Source organism: Talpa europaea (assembly GCF_964194135.1).
Source record: "Talpa europaea genome assembly, chromosome: 5".
NCBI classification, from domain to species: Eukaryota; Metazoa; Chordata; class Mammalia; order Eulipotyphla; family Talpidae; genus Talpa; species Talpa europaea.
Window position 1 is genome coordinate 58,734,216 of NC_140071.1, and position 26,569 is coordinate 58,760,784.

General features: G+C 36.9%; 1 protein-coding gene across 2 annotated transcripts in view; it reads left to right on the forward strand.

Annotated features, from left to right (window-relative positions):
* The window catches only part of PDE4D (phosphodiesterase 4D), a gene marked incomplete at its 5' end in the record, with an annotated part of 1,035,071 nt that overhangs the window by 200,327 nt on the left and 808,175 nt on the right, over positions 1 to 26,569 (forward strand). Inside the window, one exon of one of the 2 annotated variants that reach the window (XM_084234299.1) lies at positions 18,460 to 18,914. The exons of the other annotated variant lie outside the window; for it this stretch is intronic. Coding sequence (XP_084090425.1) covers positions 18,460 to 18,914 — 455 coding nt within the window. Of the gene's footprint in view, positions 1 to 18,459; positions 18,915 to 26,569 lie in introns of those variants that run through there. 2 annotated transcript variants of the gene reach the window in all.

A 26,569-nucleotide genomic window follows, 5' to 3' on the forward strand; every position in this document is an offset into this window, starting at 1 on the left:
TTTTTTTGATATATGCCATTCTTACTGGTATAAGGTCGTATCTCAGTGTGGTTTTAATTTGCATTTCCCTGATGATAAGGGATGTTTATCATTTTTTCATATACCTGTTGGCCATTTGCATTTCCTCTTTGGAGAAATGTCTTTAAGGTCTTCTGCCCATTTCTTGACTGGATTGTTTATTTTGTTTTTGTTAAGTCCTGTGAGTTCTTTGTATATCTTTGTGATCAGTCCCTTATCAGTTGACTGGAGTGCAAAGATTTTTTTTCCCAATCAGTGGGGTGTCTCTCTGTTTTGGGTAATGTCTCTTTTGCTGTGCAGAAGCTTTTCAGTTTTGATGTAATCCCAGCTGTTGACGTTTTCTTTGACTTACTTTGCTTTGGGTGATGAGTCTTTAAAGATGTTATTGTGATATATATCTTGGGATCTACCCAAAGGATACAAAAATATTGATTCAAAAGAACACCTGTACACCTATGTTTATTGCAGCACTATTTACAATAGGAAAACCTGGAAACAACCCAAATGCCCAAAAATAGATGACTGGATCAAGGAGCTGTGGCATATATACACAATGGAATATTATTCAGCAATCAAAAAAGATAAACCATTTGCAGCAACATAGATGGAACTAGAAGGAATTATGCTTAGTGAAATATGCCAGAAGGAAAAAGAAAAATATCACATGGTTTCACTTATAGCAGGAATTTAGGGAAACCCAATAAGACATCAGTGTAAAAAAAATAATGAGAGTATAAAACACAACAAAGCAAAATGTACAATTTTAAATCAGAGACATACTGCAGGGGAGGAGGAGGGAGAGGGATCAGAGGGAAGGAGGGAGGAGCACAGAGGACTGAGGTGTTGGTGCACAGGTGCATTGGTGAAGGAAACTCTATGGGGACTACACCTGAGGGGATGAGGGGGAAGCAAATATTGTTTAAAAATGAACAATGATGTAAAAAATAAAAAAAATTAATATTAAAAATTAATAAAAAATTAAATGACAATTCAAAAGGCAGCATAGGCAATCTGTGGTTAAGTTGTTATATGAATACTGTGAACACTAGTGATGTGAGTACATAAAAAGGAAAATTCAAGGCAGACATTATGAAGAATTTGAAATTGTTTTGCTTTTGGATTAGGTTGTATGTTGGAGTTGAATAAGTGGGACAGTGTCTGGGGAGACTGGGGCCATCCAAATGGGGTTTAATGTATAAAACAAGGAATTAGTTTGTCGTCTTTAGGAGACAATGAAAAACTGTAAAAGTGGTTCCTGATCATGCTGGATATGGGTCCTATATTGCCATGTTAACACATTTAAACTTTACCATGAGAATAATGGGGAATCATGGATGGTTTTCTGCAGGGGAGTGATAGGACAGGGCTAGCATGTTACCATAACTAATATGGTAGAAATTTACCCATTTCTTGAAAATATGGAGAGATGACAAAGGAAGAAAGCTGTTTGATAATGGTTCTTAAACTAGAATGTGCTTAAGAATCTACCTACTCAATAGGTGTCTTGTACGATGTGTGGCACGGGATGAGAAAAGATTATTTAAAGTCTGAGTGAGTTGGAGCAATAAGAAGTCTAGAGAGACTACCCCAAGAGGAGTCAAAGGTGCAGCTAGCTCCAGGGGCTGTCTTGTTTTCATTTAGAATCAAGCAGAAGATAAATACAAAATCAAAGAAGTAAGTAGGCAAATGAGGAATACGTAAATGTGTGGGGTCACATAACTTTCTGGCCCCAGCCAAGACTGGGAAATCAGGGAGAGATTTAAAGGAAGCCTCTGTGTTTTTGCTATTTTAAACATAACATCTATTGCTGTTTTTCGCACATGCTGTTTTCAACTTGTATAGTTCCTCATACCAGGACTTTTGCCCTGAGAGTTTCCTTATCCCATACTTTCCCTGTTGGTACTCTGGGTGAAAGGCACAGCATAGTTAATGCATAGAATAATCCAAGCTCCCACACCTAGGTAGCTTGTTAAAATGACAGACTCCTGAACTTTCCCCAGAGATTCTGATTTAAGTAAGTCTGGAGAGGGTCCTTAATCTCTGTCTTAACAAGAATCAATGTGATTCTGATTTAGGTGGGCTTCAGATTACATTTTGAATAACACTAAATTATAAGGTTGTCACAGTAACCCAGGAGTGAAGTGGTTAAGGTTTGTAGTATAATTTTGGAAGTAGAAATGAAAAGAAAATGATAGCTAAAAGAGATAGAGTTAGTCAAGAGTTGATAAGCCTTAGAAATGTTTTAATACAAGACATCAAAAGGAAGAAATAGTCTTAAGATTATATTGATGTATTCAGCAGATCTGATAATTTTTATCTTACAGCAGGGTTTGCTAGTCAGTTTATTCCCTTAAGTTTCCTTGTACAAAAAGATGATGCCCAAAGGTGAACTGTGCAGAAAAATACAATGTGAATAATGAATACAGTAACACATGTAGATAATTTCAGAAAAAATAATCTACCATTTTATATTATATATTTATTTATTATATTCATTTCTATTTTGGTATTTATTTTCCTCCTTATGACTTTAATTCTCAGTCAAGTTTTTTTTTTTATTTTTTTCATTATTTTTTGAAAATAGATATACAATTCACAATTTCCCAAATCTTTAACATTTAGTCAAAGAGCAACTCCAGTGTAGATATTAGAGTATCTCTATTGCTTTGGTTATCCTGCATCCTGAATTTGGAAAAATAATTCTAATTAAAAATAATAATAATTCCCAAATTCATAGATATCTTAGACCACCACTGTATAAGAATCCATGAACTTTAAAAAGATGAAATTAATGAACTCTTCAATACTGCATGGTATTGGAACAAGAACAGACACACAGACCAATGGAATTGAATAGAAAATCCAGAAATACACTCACAGATTTATGGTCAACTAATCTTTGACAAAGGAGCAAAGAATATGCACTGGAGCAAAGAAAGGTTGTTCAATAAATGGTGCTGGGAAAACTGGGTTGCTACATGCAAAAGAATGAAGCTTGACTACTACCTCACACCATGCACAAAAACCAACTCAAAATGGATTAATGAACTAGACATAAGACCTGAAACCATAAATTACATAAAAGGAAATATAGGCAAAACACTACATGATGTGCACCTCAAAGACATCTTTACAGACTCATCACCCAAATCAGTGATAGTGAAGGCAAAGATAAACAGCTGGGACTACATCAAATTATAAAGAGCTTCTGCACAGCAAAAGAGACAATAACAAAAATAAAGCGAAACCCCACTGACTGGGAGAACATTTTTGCACAGAACACTAATGATAAAGGACAGATCACAAAAATCTATAAAGAGCTGATGAAACTCAACAAAAACAAAGAAAAATAATCCAGTCAAAAAATGGGCAGAAGAGCTAGAAAGAAACTTCTCTGAAGAGGAAATGCAAATGGCCAACAGGCATATGAAAAAATGTTCAACATCACTTGTCATCAGGGAAATGTAAATTAAAACTACAATGAGATACCATCTTACACCAGTGAGAATGGCACATATTAAAAAAACTAGCAACAACAAATGTTGGCGAGGTTGTGGAGAAAAAGGAACTGTCCTGCACTATTGGTGGAAGTGCAAACTGGTCTAACCACTATGGAGAGCTGTGTGGAGATTTCCGGACCTACTAAACATAGAGCTTCCATATGATCCAGCAATTCCACTCCTAGGTCTCTACCCAAAGGACACAGCAACATCAATTCCAAAGAGCACCTGCACCCCTATGTTTATAGCAGCACTGTTTACAATAGCTAAGCTTTGGAAACAACCCAAATGCTCAAAAATAGATGACTGGATCAAGAAGATGTGGTACATAAACACCATGGAATATTACTCAGCATTCAAAAAAGATAAGCACATGCAATTTGCAGCAACATGGATGGCGCTGGAAGGGATCATGCTCAGTGAAATAAGCCAGAAAGAAAAAGAAAAATACCAGATGGTCTCACTCATAGCGGGAATCTAGAAAACTTAAATAAGGAGCCAGGAAAAAGAATAACTATAAGAAAGAAAATATCAAAATCACCAAACAACTATGAAGCAGAGACACTCTGTGAGGGTTGGGGGCAGGGAAAGGAGGATTTGGGGTCAAAATAAGGGGGTTGTAATTGTATGGGGAATATAAAAATAAAATTTAAATAATAAAAATATTAAATTTAATAAAGGACTTAATATTCAGGAGATTTTTATGCTATGAATTATTCTATAACTGTGAAGACCTGAATATAAGTATTTACTGCGTAAATGTAGTTAGAAAAAAAATTGAGAATGTTGTTAGGTTCTAATTTACACCATTAAGCCACCAGGATTGGTACTGATGATAGTTATAAAGAAAATTAAGCATAAATTACATTAATTGTCAGGAGTGTTTCAGGTTTATGTAAATTTTGGAGTTATGGTACTTTTACTGGTTTTCAAAAACGTAAATCAAACAAAAGCATTTCTTTAAAGTAATGCCATTTCTTATTAAAATCTTTGAATTTTCATACTTTTTTTTTTTTTTAAATTTCCTGAAATTATATTTTTTTCATGTTTTTATTTATTTATTTGTTTGTTTGTTTTGTTTATACATGCACTGGGTACAGTCAGAAGCGCGGGAGGGTGAGAGAATTCACCAGAGCCAGAGCGGGGAGCAGAGCAGGCAGAAGGACCGAAGTACACTGCTGAGGGGAGCAGCGGGCGGCAGGAGAGGTCTGCGCGCCATGTGGGACCCTCCCCCGGTGGCCGGGGAGCAGCCGGGGATCGAACCGACGCCGCAGAGGCCGCGGGCAGCTTCGCAACCCAGCGCTCAACCGCTGCGCCACCGGGGAGGCCCTGAATTTTCATACTTTACACATGTTAAGAAATTATTTGATATTTTAGTTCATAACATCTGAGTGTTTTATATATTATCATCAGCATTACTATGAGATATAATGTATTGATATTAGGAAATGGAAAATTTTTTTCACTAGATATTGCCTAAAATTTCTGCAATTTCAAAGTCCTTCATTCTGCCAACAGAAAGAAAAAATCAGAGAAATTCAAATACCTTAAAGAGTTAAGACATTGTGTATAAGTCAGTTTTAGTTAAGGCTAAGTCATTATATTTCTTCATGTTCTAAAAAGTTGTTTTCACCTAGGAAAGGTAAGGCTTGACTTCCTAGAAGGGATGAGGGAACTCAAATAAAGAATGGGAATTGTGAATTTTAGCGAGGGGGAGGGAGTAGCAAATAAAGGCTGCTGACAAAAGGCAGGAGGTGGGCTGGCTTTCATTTGTGATGAGCACTTGGGAGTTTTGAGTAGAGTAGTACTTCCTTTGGGGTATAAACTGCCTGAGTCAGAACTATGCCCTTAAGTTTCCACAGCCTCTCATGTCTTTGTTGCCTCTGGGGCTGACGTAGAGACTGCTGAAATTGTCTTCTGGTCCCTTGACACTCACTTTTGCCAAAGCTCTGCAGGAAAGAGTATTTCTTCATAGAGAAAATGTTACAAATGGTGCTTTGTCAGTGAAAGACTTGTCATTTACCATTTTCTTATTTATTCGAGGTCAGCAACCTATTTTTATAAAGATCCAGACTATAAATATTTTACACATTGGTGCTATACAGTCTCTGTCTCAACTACTCAGCTCTGCCGCTGTAGCATGAAAGCAGCCATAACCAATAAGTAAATGAATAGATGTCACCGCATCCAATAAAACTTAACTTACAAAAATAGATGGTGAGTCAGATTTGCCCCATAGCAGTAATTTGCCAACCCCTGTTTTATTGCAATTAATGGTATTTCTGTTATGGTTATAGACTGACTTAGGAAGCTAATGTTTTTCCTAGTTTAGGAAGCAAAGTACTTTCTCTAGCATAGTTTCCCTGAAGAAATTAATTCCGTATTTAAAAGATAGAAATCTGATCCAATAGTAAATTGTATAAATTCTTTAGAAATATAAAAGGGTTTGGAAGCACAAAAGTAGGGTTAGAAGTTGGGCTCCAATATTACCAGTTGTATAAATTTTCGCCAGTTAGAGCAGGAATATAATACCTAACGGCATAAAAGACCATGCGATCGATTGCCATTGCACAAATGAAATATTCATCTTAGCAACATCTAACATGTATAGTAGACTGTCAGTAAACGTTAGCTTTCTTCTTCTCTTTATGCCAGAAAACACATATGGAACAGAAATAAAAGTAGAAACAAAGCAGAATAGAAGGCAGACTTGCTTCATTTTTAAGATATAACAGCTTTTATTTTTTGACTAAAATATTCATTGCTGACTTAAAGACACAGTCCCATTACTAGTTGAACACAGCTCATAATTTCAAGAGTTATGCACCTAACATGATAATATGGAGATTTTAGTTCTCCATTTTCCAAGCTATATATAAATCACATGTAATATATGTGTGTATATTTATGTACATGTATTACTTACATACCAGATGTGCACTGAACAATCTACATCTGTTATCTCATTAATCTTTATGATAATTTTGCAAAACTGGTTCTATTATCATCCCTACTGTATGGAGAGGAACTGACACAGAGAGGTTAATGTAACATACCTGCAGTCACACTTCTAGAAAGTCACAGAATTGAAACTGAAACTCATGGCTATAATGTCCCTTCTTTTAATAACCAGAATAAACGGTCTAACTTTAAAATGTAGTGAGACTACTGATTTGCCCTTCTTGACTGAACACTTATGTTATTTATGGGTTACTTGACCAGCATCAAAGAGAAACTACACTAATAAGCCAATGCATGTGTGGTTTATAATTGTCCAGTTAGTCCACCTCTTTGAACCTGCATGAGGCCACTTGTAAATATATCTATACCTACATTTGGCACACTCTGCAAAGCATTCGGAACAATTCAGTGTTTCAAAAGATGAGATTTCCATTATTTATGCATGAAGAAATTGTGCTGTTTTCTATGCACTGAGCCAGGGGGAATATTACTCAACCTTAGTAATATTGGACTGCAGATCTTCCATTTATTTTAAAATAGTAGTGTCATGCTGAGGGGAATAATGGTTCACATCCTTCTTCTCTTTTCTCCAAATACTATGTCAAAACTACATTGATTAATAAATAAAATCTTGTATCACTGTGTCAAGTTTGTAAGTAGAGAAAGGAAGCAAGCAAAAACTTTAAATACTAAAATGCTAGAGAGTCTGCCTTGAACTGTGACTGTATTTCCTCTGCCATGGTCCTTACTTTCTTCTAATCTACTCTCTTTATTTATAATGGAAATATAATTCTATTGAAGCAAAGAACACCTTTCCTCAATTTTATAAGAAGTACCAATTCATTAAAAAAATTTGTATTCACGAAGAAAACAAGTAACTGTGCTATAGTTCAGGTTCTTTTATGAGTGTGTCTCATGTACTAATCCTAATACTCTCTTTTGGATGGAACATGTATTCCTTGAGGACAGATTAAGAAACTGCTCCTCTCTCAGTGCCAGAGGAGTCCTTTAGCCTTGTGGTAAGGCTGAAAAATACTGTTTAAAAATAATATATTTGTTATTACTTGAGAAAAAGAATTAGTTGAGCTAATTAATCTTTCAATCAATACCAGCTATAGCTATAGTAAAATTTGAATTTAGTGGCCAATAATTCAAACTTGAATGGTCAATCCTAGAATGGCCTTAATCCTGCAAAGTGGGAGATAATCACCCTTTCTCGTATCTATTTATATGTTTCCAGTTTGAATACCAGAATCCTGGGTTTCTCCTGGAATCCCTTTCTGTGTGTTCCATAGCTATCTGAACATGCTGGTTCAGGGAGATTAAGTAGGAAGATGATGAAATGAAAATGTCTGCGTTACTAGACCTCTAAATCATGCACCGTGTTATAAACTGTTATCTCAATAAAAACTAATACAATTTAAAAAGAAAAAGGAATGTTGCTTAACTTCTGAATTTTAGTGCCCTCATTTGTAAGAGGGTCTCAGTAATGCTTAAGTTTATAGTACTTGATATGATTAACTGAAACAGTATATTGAAATGGGTAAAAAAGAAAATGCTTGGTTTACTTCACATCTATTATGTAAACATGGCATGACACAGTATTTTGCATAGGACCTGGATTAAAGACAGAACTAGGTTTATATTCATAATATCATGTAATGATAATAAGAATAACAACAAAATAATAACAGTAACAACAACAACAACTGCAGAAGCATATTCTTATTGCATGCATAAAATGACAGGCTCTGGGTTAAATGTCTTCCATGAATTATTTAACTCTTACAAAACACTACTATGCATATTTTATTTCTACTATATTACAATGAATTTTATTTTTTCAAAAGTTTGGGATTATTTTTATCTTAGAATTCTATTTGGCTTCAACAAAAAATATATCTATATATATATTCTTTTTTTTATGTTGCCAATGTTTTAAGTTTGTCCAGTGATTTAATTTGGAGAGATTACAAATACAGAGTGTTTACAAATGGCCTGCAGCTTTCTCTTCTAAAGATGGAATATAGACTCCACACTGTTCTAATCCCCCTTATTTTTGTCTGTTCTGTTGTTGATGTGGGTTTCCAGTGCTTTGGAAGTTTATAGCTCTTTATCATTCAATGTTCAATATATAACAAAAGAGTCTCTGTAACATGGTAGGTTATAGAGCATATAATCCATAAACACCAATATTACCAGCACACTGCATCCACCTCTGAGGTTCTGCTTTCTCCCATCGACCCATCTTTTTCTTCTCTGCTCACCAGGTGACAACCATTCTCAATTCTGGGAGTTTCATAAGCTTTCACTTTTTAAAAACTTCATAAAATATCACATGTATTCTCTAAAACCTTGCTACTTAAATATGGTCCACTGTCATATAGCATTGATGTCACCTGGGATCTTATTAGAAGATATGGTGCATATACACAATGGAATACTATTCAGCAATCAAAAAAGATAAACTAATGCCATTCGCAGCAACGTGGATGGAGCTAGAAGGGATTATGCTCAGTGAAATAAGTCAGAAGGAAAAAGAAAATTATCAGATGGTTTCACTTACAGGAGGAATATAGGGAACCAAATAAGGGATCAGGGAAAAAATAATAACAAAAAAACCCACAACAAAACAAAATTAAACAGACAACTATAAATCAGAGACATTCTGCTGGGGAAGGGGAGAGAGAGGGATCAAAACAGGGTAGGGAAGAACACAAGGGACTATGGTAATGGTGTACAGGTGAACTGGTGGTGGAAATTCTATGGGGACTACACCTGAGAAAAGAAAGCAATACTGCAAAAAAATGAACAACTGATGTAAACTATATATAAATAAATTCATTAAATATTTAAAAAAATTTAAGAAGAAATATGGAACTTCAACTCTGCTGCAGATTTACTGAATCAGAATTTTCTTTTCCACAAAATCATAGGCAGTTGAGTATAAGGAGCACCACTTCAAATATGTTTTTGTTTTTTTTTTTCTTGGGTTTTGTTTATTTTCTTACTCATTGGGTTTTCTAAGGCTGGCATACTATTTGTACTCTTCTGCCATTTACTTTACTGGCTTCATGGGGCACTGCTAATGTTCATCCAGCTTGACTTGTGTGCCATTCACTGCCATGTGATGTAACATTTGTGTGAATATCCTAGCATTTGTCTTTTATTGCTAGATGTTTGAGTTGTGTCTAGCTTTTTGTTATGTATAATCTTGCTGTGAACTATGAACTGTCAGGTACATGTCTCTCTGTTGTGTGTGTGTGTGCGTGTGTGTGCGTGTGCGCAAGTTTCTTTGTTAGATATCCAGGGGTGTGAGATTGTGAATAGTAGTGTATGTGAATATTCTCCTTTGCCAGATAGTAGTAAATAGTTTTCCCATCAACAATGTCTGGTTCCCATTGGTCTACATCTTTGCAAACACATACTATCAACAGGCTTCTTACATCATTTGCCAACTTAGCGGACATTACATGCTCCCTCATTGTTCGTGCTTGCATTTTTCTGACTACTGATGAGATAAATCAATTCTTCTTATGTTTTATCACCATTCTGTTTTCCTCTTCTATGAGATGCTTCCCCATGTATTTGGCATGTATTTCTATTTTTTCCTCTCATTGATTTATAGAATATTTATTTTAAGATAGTCTTTTGAGAGCTAGATGTGCTACAGTTTTTTCTCCTGACTGATGTTTTGTTCACTTACTTTCTTAAAGATCTTGTTTGATGATTTTGAGTTCTAAATGTTAAAATGGTTTATCAATCACTGTTTTCACTGTTACTGTTTTTTATAACTTTTTAAAAAGAAATCTTCTTGGGTAAAATATCTTCACATTATTCTGAATTACTTGTTTCTAAATTTTTTTTAAAAATCCCTTTTGTTTTTAAATCTTTAATATAAATGGAATTGAATTCTGTTTATTATGTGAGGTAGGACTTAAGTTTCATTTTTATGCCACCCTGCAGCCTTTGCAGTGCCGGTTCCATCTCCGCCAGCCTTGGAGCAACCCACATGGCGAGCAGACCTCTCCTGTCTCGCCCGCTGCTCCCCTCAGCAGTGTATTTCAGTCAGTCTGACTGTTCTGCTCCCCACTCTGTCTCTGGTGAATTCTCTCACCCACCCCTGCCTCTGGCCTGTACCCAGCTCTTGTATAAATAAATAAATCTTTTTTAAAAAAAATAGATTCATTTTTATCCTATGGCCAACTAATAGTCCCAGCACCATTTTATTGAATAATTGTTATTATTATATATTTAGATGGTAATGCCATGTATCTCAAATATCAAATTTTTATATATTATGAAGACCTAGGATCTTAATTCCGCTTCATTGGACATTTTATCTCTCCTGTGATAATGCTTTATTGTCTTTGTTACTGTAGATTTTTAACAAGCATTAATAATTGCTTGGAAAAGTGTCCTCATTTCTTACTCTTTATTTTTCACATAGAGTTGTATAGGCATATAAACTCCCGTGAAATATCCTGTTGTGATTTTGATGAGAATATAATTGAATGAAATGGATCATTTTGTGAAAATTTTTCTTTTTTTATCACTGATTCTTTTTATTTATGAAAATAGTATATCTATTTATATAGGTACTTTAAAAGTTTATTTTTTCTTTTCTTTTCTTTTTTTTTTTATTTATACAAGAGCCAGGGCACAGGCCAGAGGCGCGGGAGGGTGAGAGGATTCACTAGAGACAGAGTGGGGAGCAGAACAGGCAGGCTTATTGAAATACACGGCAAAGGGGAGTAGCAGGGGTGACTGGAGAGGTCTGCTCGCCATGTGAGTTGCTCCGAGGCCGGCGGAGATCGAACTGGCACTGCAGAGGCTGCGGACAGCTTCACAGCGCTGCGCTCAACCGCCTGCGCCACCAGGGAGACCCTTTAAAAGATTTTTAAAGTTTAAATTTTATACATGAAGATTTTACGCTTCTTGTATTATATTTACTGCTAATATCTAGATGAGTATGTGGTGTTTATCAGATTGCTGATAAAGTGTAAGAACATTTCTTATAAATTAGTTATCCTTCTAATCTATTTTTACATTCTGGTAAATTGTCTCCTGGTTTCTTTGTGTTTTGTAGTAGATAATGATATCATCAGAAAATAATTAGAATTTGTTTAGTCCTTTTCAATTTATGTATCTTCAGTTTTACTGTGTGTTTATGTGTTCTTTTATTAAGTTGTCTAGGGTATAGTTTAATGTTGATTGCAAATATTAAAGAGTTTTATTTTGTCTCAAAAATATATTTCTAATATTAGTTTCTATGTTTAGTTTCTGGTTCAGGGAAGATTCAAGTTTTGGATTCAAGATCATTCAGGCTTTCACACTAAACAAGTATCTCACCTTAGGGTAGTAATTGTCCCCATAAACTTCAGCTTTCTCTTATGTAAAATGGAATTTATGCTAGAAATCATGTATTTTAATAAATTACTTATAATATCCGTCTTAATTTAATTGGAACTTTATAAAATGAAAAATGTTAGTTTAGATTTACATTTTCATAAGTGGGGAAAATGCATACATTTTGCCATACCAATTTCTACTCTTACTTTTCAGTATCTCAAATTATAAGGTTAAGTTTTCATCACATTAAGAAATAAAGATTCTAAACTATTGTCTGCCTTTGGTACTTGCACCTAATTTTGTGGTAATAGGCTACTACTCAATCTTTTTTTGTATCTGTGAGATTGAAAGTGACATTTCAAAGCACGTTGATTCATTTTTAAAATTCAATTATCAAACACTAGAAGTTTAATATCCTTTCTTAAAAGTCAGCTTGCAGCTTTTGACAGATGGATTTTTAGCACCTGAGTGATCATCTCTCAAGTCCATGAATTAATCATTTAGAAATTTCTTTGACATCTTCTGAGGAATTTGGTAGTATCTATTCATTTTAAGTGTATTGCTACTGAATGACTGATCATGATTATTGTAGTTATTTCAATATACAGCTTCAATTACTTATGAATATCCCTAAGAGAAAAATTTTCTTAATTTTAAGTAAATGTTTGTCTGCCGGCCATATTTTCTTTTTTTCTACATACAGAATAATTTATCTTTTCAATGACGTATTATAGTGTGTCTCTTGAAGACATTTTTAAGTGAGTGTTAGGCATTAAATCTAATTTAAAATCTAAAACTGAACGGTTTATAGTTCTGTTAAAACAAGTAACAAATCCAGAGTTCTCACTCGTCAACATGGCCCTCCTTGATCTGATCTAATTTCCAAATACTCCTCACTTCGCTTTATCCCAGGTCATGAGTAAACTTGGTATTCCTCAAAGAGAACAAGTTTGCTGCTATTTCAGTGTCTTTTCACTTTCTTTTTCCAATGGTTAGAGTGTTGGCTCACTCCCTTGCTTCCTTTAGGTTTCAACTCAAATACTATCTTGTCAAGAAGTCTTCTTTGATCATCCTTTACTAGATGGCATTCCTGCACGTTCTTAATTTTCTTCAATTTGAACTATAGCACCTAGCCACTTCTGACATATGACTATATCTGAGTGTATATTCTTTCTCTTCCAGTTCAAATAAGAGAGTCAGAACTCTTCTGTTTTATTCACTTCTTTTTCTCTAAAACCTAACATTTGATGGATATTAATTATTCAATAAACATTAGATGGATGAATGAATGAATGTTGAGTCCTTTAGATGAACAGGTGTTTTCTATGTAGTCTTAAGGTGATACTTACCAACTAGAGGAGATTGACACAGTCCTTTTAGTCTGCACTGAAAGAGATTAATGGTGATTTTCAAAATATTAAAATGTGTAGAAAGAAGTACATTGATGCAAAGATTAAATAAAATAATGTATGAAAATGTTTGGCAGGATGCCAAAAGTTAATGTTCAGTGAATGCAGTAAACTTATTTCTATATGAATTCATCCTTTCATTCTCTTTCCTGTCACATGGAAATATTGACTTTTGTCTCGTTTAAGGCAAATCCTACTATCTGCACCTTAGAATTCAATCTGTCCTCACTTTCTCAGGGACTACATGCACTGAGTCATTCTCCTTCTTCCCCTCATATTCTTGATTTCTTCTCTCTGTGGGTGATTGACATCAACCTTAAGCCCTGATCTACCCAGAAGAAGTGCATTTTAATAATTTATAATGTTACCATTGTCTCCTGGGATGACCTTATTAGATGTGATTCACTATCAGATGATCATGTAATGGCCGACCTGTTTTTCACACATTTGTAGAATTGACTTGCCATTTTTTGATGTCTAATGTCTCATACCTTTCTCATTTCTAAGTTTTAACTTTGCTAATTACTGCCCAGAATGCCTTTACCCTTTACTGATCGCCAAGACAAACACAAATACACAGTCACACATATATTTTCACACTCAAAATGAAATGAGCTAATTTCAGTTTGTACTTAAGGCCTTGGCCTCAGCTTCGATGTCACTCTCTCTTTGTGATGGCTCACTGATGCCTAAGAATTGAAAATCGCTCCCGTGTTTCCATAGTAGACACTGCCTATCGCCATAACTTCACTTTCCCCTTCTTCCCCCCAAATTATAGTTTCTATCTGTTTATTTCCCTTATAAGACCCTAAGCTCATTGAGAACAGGTTTTATTTTATGTTCATAATGAAATAACAAATTCTGTATGGGGATTGACACAATATATAAGCAATATTTTTATTAACTTGAGTTGAGGAGTGAAATAATATCATTAGGAAGTTCTGGAATTGGTTTCTGGTAGTGCTGACCAAGATGGCCAACGAAGGAATTGCTGCTGAATTTTCATTGGTGTGCTAGCCAAAAGCAATTGTTCTTCAAGCTCAACATTTATTATGTATTGCTATTTATTTCATATTAGCCCAAAAAATAATGAAAATTACCTGATTTTTTTATAAATAGTAGGATAGAGACTTTAGTGTTAGTATTTATAGTGGTAATATTGGCAAGCACTATATAATAAATCTATAGAATTTTACAATTTTAAGAGCTCTTTGTATGTCTCATGGAAATATCCTGTTGCTAAAAAACATTGACAATCTGGATGGACTCTAAGACTTTAAATGCATCATTTGGTTATTTCTAACTAGGCAGCAGTTTGGTTTCATGTAAGAAAATATCTGATGAGAATTTTTTTTTCCAAATTTATGCTGACTATTTAGTATCAGATTGAGATATCCTAAGCAATAACATGTGTGTTGCAGTGTGCATATGATATATGCAAAAAGGGAGTTTCATTTAAATCTTCCATTACTAAGTTACAGTCATATTCTCAGTTATCATAATGTCATTTAATTCTGTGTTTGGAATAGACTTGCTACTTACTCTCTTTCCTAGCTTTTAATTGACATCACTTATGCCAGAACTCTCCATCATTATTGATAGGAATGTCCCCTTGTTAATTACCCAGCAGCACATTAAGTGATTGATTAGATCTCTAGGGCAGATTTGAAATGCCTTGGCAGGAAAGGGTAGTGGTGTGTAGCAATCTCTGTCTCATGGCAATGGCACCAACCAACTGCTTATTTAGGTTTGTTAAGGAAAAATATACTGCTTATTCTCTGAAGGTTTCACTTTCTATACACTCATGCAAATGAGGAGTAGTGAAAGCTTTTAAGGATGTCCTATTATGAACTCAGTAGCTTGCAAAATCCTTTGAGTCTAAAACTCCCACATCTATGGTAATCATTTGGAGAAATTTATAATTTATTTGACATATATGCATGGAAAAACAATGGGTCAATTGAGTAGCACCATTTTGAGGTTGATTTAAATATAATGAGGTATCCCTAAATTTTAAAAAAAAGAATTTTTAAATGGATAACTGGGACTTCTAACAAATTTTAACGGCATGAGATTTTCTTTTATCATAGAGGCAGGTAGAGTAATATATTTTCAAGTGAGCTGGGCTTTTAAGCTGGTCTTCCTAGAAAGTACTTGAATCACATGGGCAAGTCAAGAAGAGCACCTAGAGTGTTCTTGAGAACACAACAAGGGCATATGTCTAGATCAGTAGTTGTTGATGTATTGAAATCATCGAAAGAGTTTTTTTTTGAAATACTGTTGCCTAAGTCTTCCCTCTTGGAATATTGATTTCACTTGTCTATGATTTTCAAAATTTAGTCTTAATCAGAATCATCTCATAAACTTGGTAAACATACAAAGCCATGGGGCTTATCCTGCTTCAAGGAGCCTGGACTTATGTGTTCTTCATTTGCTCTCCAAGTGATTTTGATAATATCCCAATTTGAAATCTTTGGTCTAGGGTTTAGCATCAGAAGCTTTATAAACTCTTCAGGTGATACTACCTAGTCACTCAAGTCTGGGAACCTTGATTAAAATGATATTTAGGTTTCTTCTAAGTTCAGCAGGAATAATAAAAAATGGTAATTTTTGTTAAGTATTTTTGTGCTAAGTATTATCATTTGTGCTAAGTATTATCTCATTCCATAATCACATTAGGTAAGAATAGTACTACTTTGCATGTATAGATCGTAAGGCTATATATTGAGTAATTTAGCTAAGTTCGCATGGACAGGGAGTAGTGGAATGGAGTCATCTGACCTCGGGAGTTACACAGTAAACTCTTACTATCCATTATCTTTTGTAATTATAGGATGAATAGAGATTCTCAAAGTTGGAAGCATGATAGACAGTACTTAAATTTTTGTCTCCTATTTTAAAATATACCTAACTTGTAATTACATGATAAAAACAAAATAACTATAGAAAAAATAAATTGCTCATGATTTAAAGGATAAGAGAAAACTAAGTGGGAAGCAGATTAGATATGAATTATTAGCTTATTCTGGATGAACATCATAAATTGCTTGTACATATTTGAGAAAGAATAAGAGGTTTAGACAGGAGGTGTTTTGCTATCGCTACCTTGATGGGAACGGCGGCAAGCATTTCAGAGGAAATAAGAAATTTGTATACTTCTTTGAAATGGTTTAATTATTAATAATGCAATAAATTAAAAGAAAAAAGCAGTTTATACTGCATAACATTTCCTTTTCTCTCGTCTTTGGAAAGATACCAGCTCAGTGCCTTTCTAGGCATGGAAAATGCTTTGGTCACTGCAATTAGTCACACTTGTGTTTATAAAAGGGTAAGAGAGGGCCTTAGTCAAGTATGTTTTCAACCCTACACACAGAGAACATGGTTCTTGGGAGATCGCCTTGTTCCTCAGGACACAACCTTTCTTGTTTGTGCATGTGTCATATAGGTAATGCTAATGCTGAACTGTTAGAGGAAGGGACATTCGCTACCATAAAAAAAGAAACCCATGAGGAGATGCCAAGATTCTATTAAATTTAATTGTTCCCACTTAGAGGAGACACTTGCACATTTCATGGACTGTTTTTACTAATAAGCAAAGTAGGCATTTTTTTTTTTATTGATGTTATTTCCCCAGTGGCATCTATACTGAGCATTCATTGCATGGAGAGCTTTGGATTTCCAGCATTCTGTCGCATCTGAGAAATAATTCCTGGTTTTGGTATTTTAGTGTTCATTATATGATGTGCATGAAATGCATATATTCAATTATGTTAAGAGTGAGAATGTGCAATGAATATAGTTGCACAAGCTATTGTGAGCCCTAAATACATTTACATTTCAAAAAATAGATGATACTATGGTAATCACAAAGTCTAATCATATAATTATTTTAACAGTTTATAAATGCCATTTGATGTTTAAGTAGTATGCTAATATAAAAATGTACAGGAAAAAATATATATTGCTCTGAAATTCTCTTGGAAGCTCAAAGACATTCATCATTACAGGATAATACTAATTAAGGAAGACAAATTTAATTGGGATTTTAGGGGTCCAATATGACACTGGGTTTTGTAGAATAATGATACATGTTTTAAAACATTCTGGCAATAAGCTGTGCTCTTCTGCTGAAAGTGGCAGAAAGGCAAATTGCAGGCAGTCACTGAGGATGGAAATCACTGAAGACAACCTGCGGTTTTTAACAGTAAAGGTACTGGAACCTTAAGTGTGGCCAGCTAGCTCAGCGGCAGGTGAGACTGTTTGCCTTGATTTCCAACTCGGACCACTCCCTGGCACCTTCATCACAACAGCGGCAGCAACATGAGATGTTAACTGAAAGAAGATCTTCAAGAGGAAACATTGGGCGTTCTCCCTGCTATGAGAAAGAGTCACACAATTTTAATCTTATGCCAGGGAAAGGGACTGAATTAATCCTCCTAGCATTGGATTGTCACCCAGATCCAATTTTTCAGCGATGCGTGCAGACACCATTCCAGGCAACTTTGCCAGGTCACATTTGTCTCTGGCAACCCCAGCATGGAACTCATTGTAAACAAACTCTGAGAATCAGCCAGATATCATGAAATCCCGTTTCTCGGAGGGGACTGAGGCAAGCAGAGAAGAGGAAACCTCAGGGGCAGCGGGGGGCAGTGGCTGAGGGAGGCGGGGGCGCAGCGAAGGGAAGGGCCGGGAGGGCACGCCTGACGCCTGACTGGCCGGAGTGGCTTTGAGGAAGTCAGTCTGGGCGCGCCGGCCGGGAGCTGTCCAACTTTTCAGCAGCTCTGGGACCAGCATTCGGGCGTCCTGGACAGAGTAGGCGGCTCCCGCTGCGGCGGCGGCTGCTGCCTGTGCAGCTCGAGCTGTTAACAATCCCTGCGTTCGCCGCCGGCACTCAGAGGAAGGGAGAGCAGAGAAGGAGGACGGAGCCAGCGGCTGCGGGCCAGCTGCTCACCGCGCCCCGGAGACTTGGTGACTTGGGGGACCCGAAGCACGTCTCTGCCGCCACCGCTGTGGAGGGAGCCCCGAGCGGGGAGCGTTCTGTGACCCGCGCCCGCGGGCAGAGCCCCCTCTCGGTCGCCCTGAGCGCCTGGTGCTTCCAGCGGGAGCGGAACCCAGCCCCTGCTCTGCTCCAGAGACGGCGGCCGCGAGACAGCGTCGGGAGCGCTCGGGCAGCGCGGTGAGCCCCCGCTGGGCAGCAGGGCGCAGACCCAGAAGCCAGGATGGAGGCAGAGGGCGGCAGCGTGCCCGCCCGGGCGGGCAGCGGCGAGGGCAGCGACGGCGCCGGCGGGACCGCGGTCAAAGCCCCCAAGCACCTCTGGAGGCACGAGCAGCACCACCAGTACCCGCTCCGGCAGCCCCAGTTCCGCCTCCTGCACCCGCATCACCACCTGCCCCCGCCGCCGCCGCCCTCGCCCCAGCCCCAGCCCCAGTGCCCGCTGCAGCCGCCGCCGCCGCCCCCCCTGCCGCCCCCCCCGCCGCCGCCCGGGGCAGCCCGGGGCCGCTACGCCTCGAGCGGGGCCACCGGCCGCGTCCGGCATCGTGGCTACTCGGACACCGAGCGCTACCTGTACTGCCGCGCCATGGACCGCACCTCCTACGCCGTGGAGACCGGCCACCGGCCTGGCCTGAAGAAATCCAGGATGTCCTGGCCCTCCTCGTTCCAGGGACTCAGGCGGTGAGTGGAGAGCGCCCCTCCCCCATGCAGCACGGGGTCACCTCCCCGGCTCTCAGATTCCCCTTGATGGGCTCTGTGACCCCACCGGCCCTGGACCCAGGGTCAAATTCTTCTCTGGAAATTGGGGGAGGTCGAGCAGGGGCGTGTCTGTTCTTGCTTGTGAGGTTACAATTCAGGTGTAGGAGACCGGGAAAGTATGGCTTAAATGCTGTAAATGCTAATTGAGAGAGAGAGAGAGATTGAGAGAGATTCCCAGTTGTCTATATCACCCACCACCCCCTCCCAATCCACTTCCATCTCACCCTGACTAAACAGCAAATTCAGTCTGTTCTGGTGAGGAAGGGGGGGTTGGGGAGTTGAGCCAGGGAAACACCCATAATCTGTTCACTCCCCCAGAGTGAGGAGGGGCTGGTAGGGCAGATCTGATGTGGGGTGTAGGGTCTCAATACAGCTTGATCCTAGTATTGCAGCTAAAAGTCTTAAGAACAACTCGAGTTTCTCTGTCAAGTCTGGGAGTAAATTGAACAGCAAAAGGGGAGAAGAACAAACACGTGGGTGACTGGGAGAGTTTGGAGCAAAATGTTCAGCAATCCTTGCGAGAGGGAAGGAGGGAGGGATGGAAGACGATAACATAGGATGCTGTGGGAGTTATGCTGTGTTGGTGTGTGCAAGTGTGTGCAAGTGTGAGTGTATCCAATCATCCCTGCAAAATCCCAGGAAGAAAACACCTCGTTTTAGCAATAGACAAGATGCAGAGATTTGATTATAGTGATTTCCCCTTAATGTAAAGTGCTCCGGAAGATGGGGCAGGGAAGCTGCATGTCACATGGAGTTTTAATAGAGGCCGACAGCTCCTTTTCCAAGGAAATGAGTAGTGTAAAGGATCAATTACAGCTGCTCTGAGAAGTCAGCTTGATTCCTAACGAGACATGGAGATAGAAAGGGACCACTTGGTCCCTTTCTTGGCAACCATGAAGCATCGCTCCTTTTCACCCTGTTCCAGGCCCTCTAAGCCATGAGCCCCACCTCTCCCAGCCCCTATAGGCACATACAAATAAGGCTACATGCATTGCTTACCCCTAGCATGCCTAATGGCAAAGTAGGACTGTCGTCATCTAACCTAAGATGTGGGTAGGCAGTGATGGGCTACATGCCAAGCCACATATCTGGATGATGGGTGATCATAAATTGTAAATCAGAACTGGGTGTGGACACAGGGCAACCTGGGGCTGGGATTGTACAACTGTAATTGGCAGTAGGTTGGATTTAACAGTCTTAATAATATTCAAAGGTGACTTTTTCCCTCCTACCTGCCCTCCCTCTTTCTCTACCTCTCCTTCCTTCCTTCCTTCCTTCCTTCCTTCCTTCCTTCCTTCCTTCCTTCCTTCCTTCCTTCCTTCCTTCCTTCCTTCCTTCCTTTCTTCCTTCCCTTCTTCCTTCCTTTCTTTTTCCTTCTCTCCTTCCCTCCCTCCATCCCAACCCCTTCCTTACTCCTGTCTGAGCTGAGCATGTCTCTCTTTGTGTTGTGTATACAATAATCAAAGGATATCCAGCCAAATAGAATATCCCAACCCTGATGTGTAAACATGCTCACGCCCCTACATACTACACATTGTTTATAATCATTGTCCTCTTGGATGCAAAGAATGGGAATTGTTAAATAATGTCATTTCAGATCAATTGAAACTTTAAATATTGGTGTGAATTGCAAACATTCATAAATTAATATGCAAGATTCACTTTTACAGCCCATGCTGCTAAAACCCCACGTGCAGCTTTAACCTTTGTTTGATGAATTAGGTGTTTTCCCTCTAGGGTGGACAGCATAACATGGGGCCCCCAATGATGGAATAATGGCAAGCACGACACCATTTGACCTATTATTGAAAAATTTTGTGATACTGAACCCTTAATAAACATTAAATAAGTGCAAGAGTTCTAGCTTAATCTATGAGCTGACTGACTTTCTAGAGTCTCTTAATTAACTTTATTTTTTTAACAAAATAGAGTATGTTTAGGAAGGTGGAAGGGAAATAAGCTAATTGGAATAGAGATATTGCATCACTTATTTGAAGTTTTTCTGTGTTCTCAATACTGATTAAGTGTTCTATGTGAAATGTGTTGAATTGTTCCAAAAAATGAAGATGCATAATAACTACACATAACTTCTTTTGCATCTCATCTAATAAGTCTTGATATTCTATTGAATGACTTTTGGCCTTCAAATTCTTTGCGTCATTTATGTATTTCCCAACACTCACATATTGCATGTAGTGTTTTTCCTTGGTGAGGTTGCTTTTGCAGATAAATGTGTTTTCCAAAGAGGGAATTGATATTACTTTCATTATTAAAAGACAATAATAGCAATAATTTAAAATTATCAAACAAATTTCACATCCATGAACTTATTTGAACTTACTGAACACCACTGAAATTAAATGGTATTATCTCCATTTTATAGATGAGAATCCCGAGCCCCTAGAGGAGGCAAGTAACTTGTTCAGTAGCACATCAAATGTGAGTGCAGAACTAAGACTGAAATGCAGATCTCCTGCCTCAACAAAAGCACAATGGGTACTCCTAAAATAAATGTGTGTAGAACCTGGGCATGTTGACAGCATCAAGAAATACATAAAACTGAACATGAAGTTTTTATTGATTGATACCATAGGACACAAAGTCCTGAAAATGAGGTATAATTTAAATTCATTTTCTTTAAAAAGGCAGATAACGTAACCTCTGGAAGCAATGAGAGATTTTAACTTTTATTTTTAAATTCTTGCTATTACATTGGCGTCAATAAGCATAATAGAGGCAAACCAAAGTATTTGTTGACTTTGTGCGATGCATGTAACAATAAATAGGAAACAGTGTTCAGAGAAATTAAAACTAATTAGAATACTGTAGATTGTTCCCAGTAATCTAAAAGGGAACAAAGGTGTGAGATGTATGCAGTGTTTGTGGTATGTGTGTGACTGTGTGTGTAAGTATGCACACCTATGTGTGTGCCACCAATCAAATGGAGGGCTTAAATTATCTGTCAAGTTCATGTCTCTGAAAACACCTTCTAGATGGATGGAAGGATGATTCCCTATGGATTATCAAGAAAACTACATCTTTTAAAAAGCTGTGTTTACCGTGTAGGACATTACTATTATCTTGACTGAAAATTGGAGAATTAGTTACAGTGTGCGAAGCAATGGGGAAAATATAGTTGGCTTAATAAGTGTGTATATTAAATAAATTTTATATTGAATTACATCTGTCTAGCAAGATAGGGTCATATTTTAATTTACATAGAAGACATTTGAAAGAATTAAATTACCAGAGGAATGATACTCTTTTACTAAGAAAACCAAATGAAACGTGATAAAAATTAATTTTTATAAAATATTTATCAAATTATCTCAATTGATAGTCCTTCAAAATGTAACAACTATTTAAACAAGCTAATAAGTGATTTAATTCTTTCTTTGACTTCCCACTATGTAACAGGTATTTTCCTTCTCAGTAATGTGCTTTTCTCAATCTGCAGGAGCTATACATTCTTAATAACTATTTAAAGTTGGAAATTCATATAGCATACATGATTCTTTGGGTATTATAATTCTTTTGGGTGTTACATTCTAGAATACAGAGATGTAAATATCAAGAAGGTGACATTTGATTTAGGAATTTTAGAAAGAGAACAGCTAAAATCTGTAATTGCATACAATATAAATCCCATGCAATATAAATCCCATTATTTATTTTACATTAGCCTTTAGAATACATTAACATATATATAATAAATGAAAGATAATATTAAGGTATATTGCAATATTTAAATGCTAAAAATTTAAGTTTTTATCTATTCTGTCCTATAAAATATATATCTCCATGTTTATATTGATATTGTCAAAATAGTGTAGTTTTTCGTCATTCACGTGTGGATGGTAATCTGAGTTCCTAATGCAAAATTTGAATTTCACTTCACCAAAATAACTGATTGAAAATTTTGTCACTTTTAATATTGGATAACTGACATAAGATTGCCATCTTTAAATTTTAATAAGTCAGGACAATTAGGATATTTAAATATCGAAAAGAGTATAGCACAATTCATATTTTTCACATTTTCTACATATTACCAAAATAGTGTTAGGCTGTTTTTTTAAATAAACTGATTTCAACATTCATGTCCTTCACTGAAAAATTGTCTCGGTATCTTGATTTAGTTCTTTATCAGCTAGTGTGTTTTGAGACTAGGTGTATCAGAAGAAAAATAGGAATCTGTCACCTTCTTACATTCTGGATTCTGAAATTGTGTATCTTTCATGTTTCATGAGCTTGGGAAATCTTGGAAGGAAATAGAAGGGAAAGAGATAAGAACCTGTCCTTCAAGCATGGGATACGTCTAAACCCTTCTCTCATTCTCATTGGCGCATCTTGATTCTGTGCACACATATGGAAACAGTAATGGAAAAAGAGGTAGCTGGTCATGTCCACAAAACACATCTCTCTGAAACTATACTAACACAATGGGATGTCAAGAAGGGAAAGAACTTAAATTAAAACTAATCCTAGCCTAGATCACTGCCCACCTTTTACACTTGAAGAAATAATTTAACTCTGAGGAGTTAAATTACTTCACACAATAGTTTACTCCCAGAATGAGAACTACGGTTTCTGTTTTCCATATCTTCTAAAAATTGCCTTTTGTGTCTTAATGTAGCTATCTGTTAACTATCAACAGCCCATCTTCTAGGCCATAGAGTGAAACCAAAAATTAGGAAATTATTCTAAAAAGTTATTTGTAAGTAAATGGAATCTTCAAATTGTGATGAGAGAGACCATTTCAGAAAACAAAACATTCTTTCACTTTCTGATTTGAATATATTCATGCACACACATGTGCACATAACACACACACTTGCACACATGCACACACACAAAGTGATGGATTAATCACTAATCTGTATCTTCAAACATGATTATAGGTTTGGAAGAGTATCTTGGGAAAGATTCTTAAGCAGTATATAGAAAAATAATCTAAAAAGATTGAGCCTTGTTAGCAAGTTTTGCTGGCTATTCAGAGGCCTCAAATCTAAAATGGATAAAATTATGTTCTTTTCACAGCTTATTATCCATCCACAAGTTTAAAAATATCAATATGTGAGTCTATAACTTGAGTGCTGCTAGTCCTGGTTCATAGCAGGAATGTTGCTAAGGGATAATACCAAATAGCGCTGTATTATATTTCAAAAGATGTGGTTATTTTTACCCTGAGGAACATTTTTCTATATTTAAAAATAGGAAATTTAATTTTTTTCCAAAGAGGGTAATTTGCATTATTTTTTAAAATTCATCAGCTAAATTCATTTGACCCCGTACACACATAGTGACACTCACCACACCACTTTGGAGATTGAATGAGAAATAACATCTGTGGTATCACCATTTACCCAGTGATCTTTATTTTTTTTAATTTTTTAAAAATTTTTTTTCCATTTTTATTTTATTTATTTTTTTAATAAATTTTATTTTTATATTCCCCATACAATTGCAACCCCCTTATTTTGACCCCAATCCCTCCTTTCCCCGCCCCTTAACCCCCATAGAGTGTCTCTGGTTCATAGTTGTTTGTTGATTTTGATATTTTCTTTCTTATACTTATTCATTTTCCTGGTCCCTTATTTAAATTTTCTAGATTCCTGCTATGAGTGAGACCATCCAGTATTTTTCCTTTTCTTTCTGGCTTATTTCGCTGAGCATGATCCCTTCCAGCGCCATCCATGTTGCTGCAAATGGCATGTGTTTATCTTCTTTGAATGCTGAATAATATTCCATGGTGTATATGTACCACATCTTCTTGATCCAGTCATCTATTTTTGGGCATTTGGGTTGTTTCCAAAGCTTAGCTATTGTAAACAGTGCTGCTATAAACATAGGGGTGCAGGTGCTCTTTGGAACTGATGTTGCTGTGTCCTTTGGGTAAAGAGCTAGGAGTGGAATTGCTGGATCATATGGAAGCTCTATGTTTAGTAGGTCCAGAAATCTCCACACAGCTCTCCATAGTGGTTGGACCAGTTTGCACTCCCACCAACAGTGCAGGAGAGTTCCTTTTTCTCCACATCCTCGCCAACATTTGTTGTTGCTAGTTTTTTTAATATGTGCCATTCTCACTGGTGTAAGATGGTATCTCATGGTAGTTTTGATTTGCATTTCCCTGATGACAAGTGATGTTGAACATTTTTTCATATGCCTGTTGGCCATTTGCATTTCCTCTTCAGAGAAGTTTCTTTCTAGCTCTTCTGCCCATTCTTGGACTGGATTATTTTCTTTGTTGTTGTTGAGTCTCAGCAGCTCTTTGTAGATTTGTGTGATCAGTCCTTTATCATTAGTGCTGTGTGCAAAAATGTTCTCCCAGTCGGTGGGGTTTCTCTTTGTTTTTGTTATTGTCTCTTTTGCTGTGCAGAAGCTCTTTAATTTGATGTAGTCCCAGCTGTTTATCTTTGCCTTCACTATCACTGCTTTGGGTGATGTGTCTGTAAAGATGTCTTTGATGTGCATATCACGTAGTGTTTCACCTATATTTCCTTCTATGTATTTTATTATCCAGTGATCTTTAATCAGTGATATCCTTACACTCTTCTTCTCCCTTAACTCCTGGATCTCAGAGACAGTCAAGATCTTTTCATTTTACTTTAGAAATATCTCTGGCATTTTCCCATTGCCACTTCTCTTTTTCAAGTCTTTATCATCTGTTCCAAAACAATTGCAATAGCTGCTGATGAAACCTCCATCTCCAGTCTCTCCTGATAGCTATCTGTCTATACTAAAGGCAACCCATCCCCATCATCCCTTTGTCTAAAGTCCTCGGATGATTTCCCTTTTCCAGGAAGATAAAATTTAAGTTTCTTATTCAAAATGTTAGCCAAGTATATCTTTCTCAGAGAAAGTCTTAGGATTTATCCTCTTCCATAAACCCCATGAAATAACCATACTCAACTCATTGTCATGTGCTGCACTCTCTGGACCTTTTCACACCTTCTCTCTCTGAAGCTATTTCTTTCTTCTAGACTGCTTTCCCTATGTCCTCTACCACTTCCTCCTTATATGCTTGGAAAACTCACAAATGCCTTCAAACTTATTTCATATACTACCATTTGCATGGATATTCCTACAAGTAGAGGAAATATTTATCTCCTCTGGAATTTTGCATTGGATTGCATTGCATTGCGTTGCACATACAAACTGCACCTTTATATCTGCTCCCCTAGTACATTAGGCTATTGCACAGTGTGTGGTTTATATAGTGTCTCAATAAATAATAAGCTTTCAAATGTAGAAATAATAATAACAAAACCTTGCCTTTTCAGTTTGTGCTCTCTCAGACAGGTCTCTTTGATTTCATTAATAATCTCTGTGAAGTAAACAGAACTAGTAATATTTGCTCATTTTATACATGACCAAATGAAATATTGACTCTTAGAGAAATACACACACACACACACACATCTTCAAAGATAGATCTCAGATTTGAGCCTTAAGAACTCCTAGTTTGGGGATCTTTTCATTACATTGTGAAATATATATAGGTTTGTATCTGATAATAAGAAGCCATTCATTTGACTAAGACTAAAGATAGAAGGGAAATTGTAATGATTATGAAG